This window comes from Pimephales promelas, chromosome 14 (assembly GCF_988280905.1).
Source record: "Pimephales promelas chromosome 14, fPimPro1.hap1.1, whole genome shotgun sequence".
Taxonomy (NCBI): domain Eukaryota; kingdom Metazoa; phylum Chordata; class Actinopteri; order Cypriniformes; family Leuciscidae; genus Pimephales; species Pimephales promelas.
In genome coordinates, this window is record NC_142782.1 from 890,362 (window position 1) to 903,206 (window position 12,845).

At 32.5% G+C, this 12,845-nt stretch overlaps 1 protein-coding gene across 11 annotated transcripts in view; it reads right to left on the reverse strand.

The window, feature by feature from the left end:
• Positions 1-12,845, reverse strand: part of cdk11b (cyclin dependent kinase 11B) — a 49,428-nt gene that overhangs the window by 22,824 nt on the left and 13,759 nt on the right. For all 11 annotated transcript variants that reach the window (XM_089119225.1, XM_089119224.1, XM_089119223.1 and 8 more), the window contains 5 exons: positions 11,188-11,293; positions 10,506-10,627; positions 8,698-8,805; positions 7,537-7,653; positions 3,122-3,270 (listed from right to left, as the gene is read on the reverse strand). In XM_089119225.1, coding sequence (XP_088975351.1) covers positions 3,122-3,270; positions 7,537-7,653; positions 8,698-8,805; positions 10,506-10,627; positions 11,188-11,293 — 602 coding nt within the window. The remainder of the gene's footprint in view (positions 1-3,121; positions 3,271-7,536; positions 7,654-8,697; positions 8,806-10,505; positions 10,628-11,187; positions 11,294-12,845) is intronic.

The window sequence follows — 12,845 nt, forward strand, 5'->3', positions numbered from 1 at the left end:
ACATGTTAGCATGATGCTAGCAACATGCTAATCATGCTATTATGATGTTAGCTACATGCTAGTCATGCTAGCTTCTTGCTAAAAACATGCTAATCATGCTAGCTTGATGCTAGCTACATGCTAATCATGTTAGCTTCTTGCTAAAAACATGCTAGCATAATGCTAGCAACATGCTAATCATGCTATTATGATGTTAGCTACATGCTAATCATGCTAGCTTCTTGCTAAAAACATGCTAGCATGATGCTAGCAACATGCTAATCATGCTATTATGATGTTAGCTACATGCTAGTCATGTTAGCTTCTTGCTAAAAACATGCTAATCATGCTAGCTTGATGTTAGCTACATGCTAATGATGTTAGCTTCTTGCTAAAATTATGTTAGCATGATGCTAACAACATGCTAATAATGTTATTATGATGCTAGCTACATGCTAATCATGGTAGCATGATGCTAGCTACATGCTAATCATGCTAGCTTCTTGCTAAAAACATGCTAACATGATGCTAGCAACATGCTAATCATGCTAGCATGATGCTAGCTACATGCTAATCATTCTAGCTTCTTGCTAAAACATGCTAACATGATGCTAGCAACATGCTAATCATGTTAGCATGATGCTAGCTATATGCTAGTCATGCTAGCTTCTTGATAAAAACACGTTAGCATGATGCTAGCAACATGCTAATCATGCCATTATGATGCTAGCTACATGCTAATCATGCTAACAACATGCTAATCATCTTAACTACATTCTAATCAAATTAGCATCAAGCTAGCTACATGCTAATCATGTTAGCTTCTTGCCAAAAACATCTATCTATCTATCTATCTATCTATCTATCTATCTATCTATCTATCTATCTATATTTCTTTCTAACTAATCTATCTTTCTAACTAATCTATCCATCTTTCTTTCTTTCTTTCTTTCTAATCTATCTTTAAAACTTCATTCAAACTTCAAACGCTCTGGTCCGGCTTTCTCAAGCCAACTTAAAGTTTGTCATCAAACTTTTTTTTCTAGTTTAATATACAATAGAATATAATCACTTGAATGATAACAATAAATCAGTAAGTGTTTGGTATCGTATGACACTGTTTTGCAGCAAAAGTATGTTGCATTAAAGCAGTCTCCTTTACATTTAATGTAGAATATAAATATTTCGGTCCAACTTTATATTAAGTGTCTTTAACTACTATGTATTAACATTTAAATGAATCGGTAAGACTTTACGATAAGGTTTAATTCTACAGTAAATGTTTACTTCTATATTCACTAATACACTTTTAACCCTTGTGCTGCATTAGATTTTTAACACCGTTGAGTGCATTAAGGACCAAAAATGGCCACATATTAAACATTGCCTAAAATATTATATATTATTATTATTTTCCACTTTTACCAAGTTAAATCTTTTAACCAGCATCAGTCCTCATCATAACTACCAAAAATGTATTCAATTTCAGTATTTTAACCCTTTAATTACCAGTTTTGTTTGCGAAACCATCGATTTGTATAAGAGGAAAAAACACAAAAATTCAATTATTTTCAATAAACTAAATGCAAAGAGAAAACTTTAGATTTGGATTATCACAGTCCCACTTTGCAAAAAATCCCACTTAGCGCGTTAGAGACCAAAAATGGCCACCTATTAAACATTGCCTATTGCCTAAAATAAGGTGCATTTCCACCCATAGGGAATAAATATGTAGTGACGTCATCTGGTGGAATACACTATATAATGCAAATATAATGCTTTTGTGCAAAAATCATGTTTCATGTATTACTGACAGCCTCAGAGTTAAACAACGTTTTAATGGGTTTCAATGGGCCATTTTTGGTCTTTATGGTGCTGAGTGTTACTATTTGATCTACAGTGTGTGTTATACATATTTTGCAAAATGGGATCACATTTTTTACATGTATCCAAAAAGTCACAATTTTGCCAAATTTCATACCATTTGCATTAAAACAGCCAAAATGGTCAAAGAAATTAAACTGCAAAAGACCAAAAATGTCCCTAATGCAGCATAAGGGTTAAAATCTCAACTTATTTGTTAACGCTGGAACTAGCAATGAATATGCTGAATTTAGGGGTCAAATCATACCCTATATATTGTTATATACTGCATTGAACTCAATTAAATATTTACCGTCTTATATTGTGCATCAGTGGATGTTTTTAACTAAACAAAACATAAAACTACACAAGTTTAAGAGCTGGACGACATGATGATTTATATTACACTGATATGAGTGATCATGGATTTAGAGCTATATTGTATTTATATATATATATATAAGCGTTTACACAGGGTTCCTGCACACTTTAAGTAAAATGTAAGGCTTTTTAAGACTTGAAATCAAAATTAATACCATACATTAGGGGTGTGTGCAATATTGACAAAAATATATCTCGATATTTTCAACATTTTGTTGACAATAATTAGTTGATATTTTACTGATTGTGTTTTTGTGCTGGTGCCATGGCTGGTTTAGGCCTGTTGTTGACAGCAGACTCGCGAAGATATTTATATTTTTCATATTCTATGCAGTGGTCAGACTCGGTTCACAGCAGTGACAGAAATTATTAATTAATGTGCAATATTTGCCACCTTAAATTGATTTCCAGGGGCATTTTCACCTATTTATGGAGATGTTTTATTTCTAAACTTATTCAGAGTTATGCATCACGTTTTATGTCAATTATACAGTAATTATACTTATTTATACAATAATACTTAATTACACAATAATTATGCAGCACCAGTTAGATGGTTTTAATTTGGAAAACATTAAGATACGACTAAGTCGAAGTGTCATCTAAAATTTTAGACCTTTCATACGTAAAAATAAGACTTTATAGGACTTTTAATGGCCTTAAATTTTAAATATCTAATTTAAGACTTTTTAAGACTTTAAGGACCCGCGGGAACCCTGTTACAGGCAAATTTGCTTTATGTATTTCCCCGGTGTGGAAATCCGGCTCATATAAATGTTGATGCTCTTCTGCCAGTGACGTCAAGGCATTGCCTCTGTATAAAGTGTGACCAATACCTCTAGTAAACATAAACCCATGCTATCGTGGTCCGCTAAGCTAGTGTCGGTGTTGCGCTCACTTGTTCATGAGGTCGAAGCCCTGGTCGGACAGCAGCGCACCGAAGCGCTTGCGCAGGTTGTTGTAGGGATACTCTGTGAAAGTCATCTTCTTCACCGCTGGGAGCTCGCTGTAGCCCGGCCAGATCTTCTCACTGGGGGAGCCCAGGTCCTACACACACACACACACACACACGTCCAGTCCATCAACTCCTAAAGTAGTGCTAACTGATGAGCGTGACTGAGACGAGGCGACACCGCGGTCAGTAAACGATAACTGTGACTATTAACATGATATATTATTGATGGGGGAAAAAGGACACATGATATGCCAGACTACAAGTGTTGTGTTAGCTTTTCTGAATGACGCATCTCTGCCTGGTGTTGGTTTAATATCTGCAATCTGGCATCCCTGCGCTCTCCACACCACAGAAGATCTGCACTGCAGTCAATCAAAACATGAATCTCCACTATATTGTGGTTGCTGAATAAATGTAGTTATGAAGACACAGTGTTTTTTGCTGATGTTGTAATGGCAGGTCTACAAACACAGCTTTCACTTTGAAAGATCATTTACATGCACAAACTACTCAAACAAACACAGCAGCCCAATAGAGGAGCCCTATACAGAGTCTGAAACTCATCGAGCGCTTCTGTGACATGCTAACGCTGGAGCAAGAGGACATCTGTGGCTTTGAGAAGGTGACATGCCAGTATTTCCACTTATAATCCCATCAAACAACTGGGCAATCATTTATTAGACAGAGCGGTTAAGCAGAGATAGTAAACTAAGGAAGATGGGTAATGTTCCTGCGCTTTCAAAATAAAAAAATGCTTTAAAAAAGCCAAATATCAGCCTTGATATTATTATATATATAAAAAAGCCAAATATCAGCCTTGATATTATATATAAAAAAGCCAAATATCAGCCTTGATATTATTACATATAAAAAAGCCAAATATCAGCCTTGATATTATTATATATATAAAAAAGCCAAATATCAGCCTTGATATTATTACATATAAAAAAGCCAAATATCAGCCTTGACATTATATATTAAAAAAGCCAAATATCAGCCTTGATATTATTATATATAAAAAAGCCAAATATCAGCCTTGATATTATTATGTATAAAAAAGCCAAATATCAGCCTTGATATTATTATATATATAAAAAAGCCAAATATCAGCCTTGATATTATTATATATATAAAAAAGCCAAATATCAGCCTTGATATTATATATAAAAAAGCCAAATATCAGCCTTGATATTATTACATATAAAAAAGCCAAATATCAGCCTTGATATTATTATATATATAAAAAAGCCAAATATCAGCCTTGATATTATTACATATAAAAAAGCCAAATATCAGCCTTGACATTATATATTAAAAAAGCCAAATATCAGCCTTGATATTATTATATATAAAAAAGCCAAATATCAGCCTTGATATTATTATGTATAAAAAAGCCAAATATCAGCCTTGATATTATTATATATATAAAAAAGCCAAATATCAGCCTTGATATTATTATATATATAAAAAAGCCAAATATCAGCCTTGATATTATTATATATATAAAAAAGCCAAATATCAGCCTTGATATTATTATATATATAAAAAAGCCAAATATCAGCCTTGATATTATTATATATATAAAAAAGCCAAATATCAGCCTTGATATTATTACATATAAAAAAGCCAAATATCAGCCTTGATATTATTACATATAAAAAAGCCAAATATCAGCCTTGATATTATTATATATATAAAAAAGCCAAATATCAGCCTTGATATTATTACATATAAAAAAGCCAAATATCAGCCTTGATATTATTATATATATAAAAAAGCCAAATATCAGCCTTGATATTATTATATATATAAAAAAGCCAAATATCAGCCTTGATATTATTATATATATAAAAAAGCCAAATATCAGCCTTGATATTATTATGTATAAAAAAGCCAAATATCAGCCTTGATATTATTATATATATAAAAAAGCCAAATATCAGCCTTGATATTATTATATATATAAAAAAGCCAAATATCAGCCTTGATATTATTATGTATAAAAAAGCCAAATATCAGCCTTGATATTATTATATATATAAAAAAGCCAAATATCAGCCTTGATATTATTATATATATAAAAAAGCCAAATATCAGCCTTGATATTATTATATATATAAAAAAGCCAAATATCAGCCTTGATATTATTATATATATAAAAAAGCCAAATATCAGCCTTGATATTATTATATATATAAAAAAGCCAAATATCAGCCTTGATATTATTATATATATAAAAAAGCCAAATATCAGCCTTGATATTATTATGTATAAAAAAGCCAAATATCAGCCTTGATATTATTATATATATAAAAAAGCCAAATATCAGCCTTGATATTATTATATATATAAAAAAGCCAAATATCAGCCTTGATATTATTATGTATAAAAAAGCCAAATATCAGCCTTGATATTATTATATATATAAAAAAGCCAAATATCAGCCTTGATATAATTATGTATAAAAAAGCCAAATATCAGCCTTGATATTATTATGTATAAAAAAGCCAAATATCAGCCTTGATATTATTATATATATAAAAAAGCCAAATATCAGCCTTGATATTATATATAAAAAAGCCAAATATCAGCCTTGATATTATTACATATAAAAAAGCCAAATATCAGCCTTGATATTATTATATATATATATAAAAAAGCCAAATATCAGCCTTGATATTATTATGTATAAAAAAGCCAAATATCAGCCTTGATATTATTATATATATAAAAAAGCCAAATATCAGCCTTGATATTATTATATATATAAAAAAGCCAAATATCAGCCTTGATATTATTATGTATAAAAAAGCCAAATATCAGCCTTGATATTATTATATATATAAAAAAGCCAAATATCAGCCTTGATATTATTATGTATAAAAAAGCCAAATATCAGCCTTGATATTATTATATATATAAAAAAGCCAAATATCAGCCTTGATATTATTATGTATAAAAAAGCCAAATATCAGCCTTGATATTATTATATATATAAAAAAGCCAAATATCAGCCTTGATATTATTATATATATAAAAAAGCCAAATATCAGCCTTGATATTATTATGTATAAAAAAGCCAAATATCAGCCTTGATATTATTATATATATAAAGAAGCCAAATATCAGCCTTGATATTATATATAAAAAAGCCAAATATCAGCCTTGATATTATATATAAAAAAGCCAAATATCAGCCTTGATATTATATATAAAAAAGCCAAATATCAGCCGATATAACAGCCCCCTAGTCTAAACCACAGTCTTCTGAGACATTAACAGGCCTCATCCAGATAAACTCGTTACTCTAATTACTTCACAAGTGGGATCAAGCATTCAAAGACTGACGTTTATTAACTTCCTCTTGTCATTTTTTTCTTGCCAGAAGTATTGCACCGTCTGGGCACACATTCACATCCCATTCCGGGCCGCCGCACTAATGCTAATGCTAATCCGGGATACTGTACACAACGGATCCAGCAGACTGTGTTTGAGCTACACTGGAATCCACACACTTCTGTTCCAGAAACTAAAGTGATCTGTAATGAACTGGAGTAATTATGATCAGAGATGCACCCGTATGAAAATAGTGGCTGATGCCGATAATTATTTACATTTGAAAGCCGATAACCGATGAATCTGAATCCAAATTTGTATATAATTTGAGAGCCTGATTACAAAATCAAAAGTCTCTCAGTAAAAGTCACGTCCCAAACACACAATTGTGATGTCATGATGTCTGAACTGGATTTTCCTTTTTTGAAGCGATTCCAATCATATATCAAGCAAGTCAACACCATCATGATGACCAGTGTGCGTCTGAAGCGTCTCAGCTGGAGGAAATAATACACTATTGATCAGCTTTAATATATTGGACAAATTTTCTAATCAGGCCAATAACGATAACAATAAAAATATACCGATATGGTGGCTGATATATCGAGCATCCCTAAATCTGATGTAAAAATAAGCGTTTATCACGATTAATCTGTATATATCTGCAGTATTGCGGCCACCAAGTGCTGTTAATAGTCATCAGCCACTGGTGTGTGTTTGCAAACAAATCATCCTATGATAGAGGACTCACCCGCTCCCTGCGAACAAACTATCAGCAACATTATATATAGTTTAAATCTCCTCTGTAACCACAGATCAAGATCATCTGTTTTTTCCTCAATATGTCTACTTGTGTGTTCAAACTCCTGTGTGTTGTGTGTGCTGAATGTTGCTCTGGTACAGTCTGTGGAAATAAATATCTATCGAGGACAATAAATAATCAATATGAATATCAACACTGATGAGAATATTGTAATAGTGTCATCAAAGATCACAGGTTTAATTAAAAAGATGCATCATACCTTGAAGATTTTGTTAATTTGATCGATCTCGGATTTTCCCGGGAACAGCGGCTTCTGTGTGAGCAGCTCCCCGAAAATACAGCCCACAGACCACATGTCCACGGCCGTGGAGTACTCCTGTCAGGGGGAACCGAGAGCGAGAGTGAACATCAACACCTCACGCGAGGATGATGATGATGATGAAGACGAGACGAAGAAACACCGACTGCAATATCACTCATCATTACAGGACAAAAACAATAGAGATGTGCAACGATTAACGCATACAAAATAAAAGTCTGTGTTTGCATAATGTTTGTGTGTACTGTGTATAATTATTCTGTATATATAAATACACACACACACACACACACACACACTCATGTATACAATTAAGAAAAATGTGTTATTTATGTACAAAATATGTATAATATAAATTATATCTATATATATATATATTTATACAGTATAAATATGCAAATATTTCTGAAATACATACAAGCATAGCATGTGTGTGTATTTATTAATACAACATAATTATACACAGTACACACACATATATGCAAACACAGACTTTTATTTTGGATGATTAATCGTCGACCAGCCCTAAAAAAAACATTTGATGTTTACAAAAAAATATTCAAATATAATATAAATCAACATGATGGGACGTCTTATATACTTCTGATTAAAAAAATATATATTATATAGCAAATCTGATTGTTTATATCTTTACAAAATGCTAATTTATGCAAATAATTTATGTAAAGCCGTCAAAACAACGTGTATTGAACACATAAATGTGACTGGATCTGCTTTGAGGATTTGTCATCAGGATTGTTTAAAGGTTTCATGTATTAATCAGTTTTTATTGTGATTGTGTTTTACACTTTTAACAAACTTTAGTTCATCTATAAAAGGCTGTAGACTAATTTTATGCGACGGACTCGGGATGTTTTGTCGGGGAGATGTGGATGTGACGTTACGTGTGCTCTCGCGAATACATTTCACACACGCTCCTGTCGAAGCTTCAGGAATATGGTTTATAAATATGGTTCACTTCACCCAGAAGCTCATGTCTTAAACTGAAGGCTGATTTATATTTATGTGTCCTAAAAAAAAATATGATTCACTCTCAATTCTTGCTCTCTGTACACTGTGATGATGATGTCATCGACTGACCTTTGCCCCCAGCAGCAGGTCAGGTGACCGGTACCACAGCGTGACCACCACAGGTGTGTAGGGCTTGAGCGGAGAGCCGTACTCTCGGGCCAGACCAAAGTCTCCAATCTACGACACACATTCACATCTTACATTTATATATTGAAACAACACATTCATATTAATAACACTAAAGAGATAGTTCAACAAAAACATATAACATTGACACAAATTTCATGATTCAAACACTTTGGTACTTTAAAAGAAGTCTCCTCTTCTCAAAAATAAACTAAAAAGTAAGTGACTAAAAATATTAAAAATCAATATTTTGAAATATTATTCTAACATAAATCATCTGTTTTCCTACGTGAATATACAGTACAGTGTAATTTATACCAGTGATGTTCAGCATCATTACTCCAGTCTTCAGTGTCACATGACCCTTCAGAAATCACTCTAATATGAGGATCTGATGAAATCAATACTTTTATTCAGCAAGGATGAACTAAACTGATCAAAACTGACATTAAAGACATTTATAACATTACAAAAGATTTCAACTTCCTCTTCATCAAACAATCCTGAAAAAACGACATGTGTTCAACACTGATAATAATCATTAATGTGTGTTGATCATCAGATCCTCATATTAGAGTGATTTCTGAAGGGTCATGTGACACTGAAGACTGGAGTAATGATGATGAATTCAGCTTTATCACAGGAATAAATTACACTTTACAATATATTCACATAGAAAACAGATGATATATGTTATAATATTTCAAAATATTGATTTTTAGTCACTTATTTATGTTATAATATTATTTCAAAATATAGATTTTTAGTCACTTATTTATGTTATAATAATATTTCAAAATATTGATTTTTAGTCACTTATTTATGTTATAATATTATTTCAAAATATAGATTTTTAGTCACTTATTTATGTTATAATAATATTTCAAAATATTGATTTTTAGTCACTTATTTATGTTATAATAATATTTCAAAATATTGATTTTAGTCACTTATTTATGTTATAATAATATTTCAAAATATTGATTTTAGTCACTTATTTATGTTATAATAATATTTCAAAATATTGATTTTAGTCACTTATTTATGTTATAATAATATTTCAAAATATTGATTTTTAGTCACTTATTTATGTTATAATAATATTTCAAAATATTGATTTTAGTCACTTATTTATGTTATAATAATATTTCAAAATATTGATTTTAGTCACTTATTTATGTTATAATAATATTTCAAAATATTGATTTTTAGTCACTTATTTATGTTATAATAATATTTCAAAATATTGATTTTTAGTCACTTATTTATGTTATAATAATATTTCAAAATATTGATTTTTAGTCACTTATTTATGTTATAATAATATTTGACAATATTACTGTTTTGTATTTCAAGTCAAATAAACAGAAGAGACTTATTTAAAAACACAAAAAATATTACTGAAGCGTTTGAATGGTTCAACAGCGATCTGTGTATCAGCACACATTAAAGACACACAAACACATACACACACACAGACTTTGTTTCATATCAAAAGTGTCAAAGGTTATCGTGATTATTGGATGGCAGGAGCTATGAATGGTGTTTGGTGAAGTTTAATTCTCGTGTCGAATAAAAGCGGCGCTGACTAAAACACACAACTGGGGATTTAGGAATCAATATCAGATGATTCAATCAAACATATCAAAAATCAGTATTTCTGGTCACAGATGGATCCAGCTCAGGAATCCAGGAATCATTAATCTGAATAAAGCAATGGATAAAAACAGTTTGCATGAGAGGCGTGTGACCTTCAGGATGCCCTTGTGGCTGAGCAGCAGGTTGGAGGTCTTCAGGTCGCGGTGCAGGATCCAGTTATCGTGCAGGTGCCGGACGCCCCGGAGCAGCTGGATCATCAGGGTCTTCACCTCGCCTGCACGGACACACACAGCACAGGTCAAGCTCGCATCGTCAATCGCTGAGGCTAGTCACCGGACATTTACATCACGGTAGATTAAAAAAAAGAAAATTACACCAGTTTCACAATATATGACTGTGTGTTAACCACAGTTTCTACTGGCTGAGAGAGGAAATACTGCAGTAGAATGGCCTGATTTACGGCCATGAGTGAATATTGTGGAGAAAGGTGTGCAGTGTTTATAAGTGGCTCCAGCAGGGGGCGCTGTAGGAGCGGCGGGCAGACACCAACGCTGCTTTATCAGGGAAGAGTCACTTAAAATAACAGAATCACTTCAGATACACTCATATAAAAACACCGCGTGTGTTTGACTGTGACACGTGCAGTGCTCATGTTTATGTGGACGTCAAAGCCGACCTCTGATAGATGTGTGGATATTGTGAACCAATGAATGGGAAACACGATTATAATCTGACGGCGATCAGCTGTAGTGTAACCGGTCCATCTTCCCGTCTCAGTAACACACAGTGAACAGTGACGCACATTCGGTTTGAGGTTGAGGTCATAGGTCATACCAGGCAGGAAGGGCTGTTTCATGGTCTCCATCAGACTCTTCAGGTCATGCTCAACATAATTCATCACAATGTAGATTTTATCCATATTACTGCCGACGACGATCTCCTGCAAGAGAAGCACACACACACACACACACACACGATTCAGAAAAACGGAGCCGTCCATAAACTATCACCATGACAACCCCGCGTATTAATATCAGCGTCCATAAACTATCATGCTCAATCCCCACTGACAACCCAGTTTATTAATATTACTCTACAAAAACAGGATTAATAGCTGGTATGAATATTTAAGGTCTCATTTGTTAAAATGAACTAATGTATAATCTAAAACTGGCAGTGGGCAATATACATTTTAAAACATTTAATAATGTTATATCAGAGACATCATATTTGACACGAGGGGATCCAATCTTGATATATTTATGGGTTCATATATCCGCTATTCTTACTAGAGTGTGTTTAATGAGGCTTAATAAGGTTTACTCGAGTGTAAATATGGAAGGCATATTGTTTGAACAATCTTTCATTTTCTTTTTCAGGCTGATTTATTGGAGTGGTGAGCCATAATAATAATGATAATTATTGTTGCATACTTCCTTTTCTCTTTCTCGCTTCATTGCCCTTGAACGGACACATGCGCACAAACGTATGTCAAGATACTCGTCTCGGCCATATTCTCTCGGTTATGACATTAATGAACAAAAGAGAAACAAAATTGAGTTTATTTGTTCAGTTAATTCGGTCTTAAAGTGACGGAAGCCTAATATTCCTGCAGTCGTCTGTGTCATTAATATTAATAAAACAACAAAATACAGCTTTAAAGTAGGCTTGCCGCGATAGACGGTGTTGACGGTGTTACCGGTTTTAAGCCCCATCACCGGTGACATCACTTTCCCACCGTGACACCGCGATGTCTTGACTTTTTTTTTTAAAGTATTCGTTTTTGCTAAAATATTTATTTGAATTAATTAAAAATAATAATTTTCAATTATTTAGTTCTGCAGAGAGCATTATAATTAAAAATGAACTGCGCAACGCGTGCCGTCACGTCACAGATCAGCAAGCATCAGGATTCCATTTAGCACGTGTGGAGACGAGAACGAGTCAAATTACAGAAAAGCAAGATAATGGCGGAAGATTTGGTGTCAAAACGCAATGCAAAAGCGCCTGTTTGGCAATATTTTGGCCAATATATATTAATGTTAATAAATGCCAATTTATAGTGTTTTACTTTTTTTTAGAGTGCTGTCATTTATGTAGGCTAAGGTCCTTTTTAAAGTTTTTATTTTATATTCGTCTCTTTTTATTTGGTTTTATCTTATTTAAACTTTGTTTAATTTATTTAGGCCTATTTTGTTTTCTTATTCGTTAATAAACGTTTTATTTTTTTTGGGCCCACAGTTTGCCGATTTTCACTTTTTTCAGCCTATGCATGGGGTTATTTTTATTCGTTCGTTATGCTAATAAAAGTTCTGTCTATATTTTATTCGTTTATTATTCTAATAAAAGTGCTGTCTAAATAAAAGTTTATTGTCAGCGAGTTGTTTTTTTTGTCCATTCCAGCAATTGACACTGAATTGCAATTGACGCTTATTTCGAAAGTGAAAGTATGTCATTTATGTAGGCTAAGGTCCGTTTTGAAGTTTTTATTT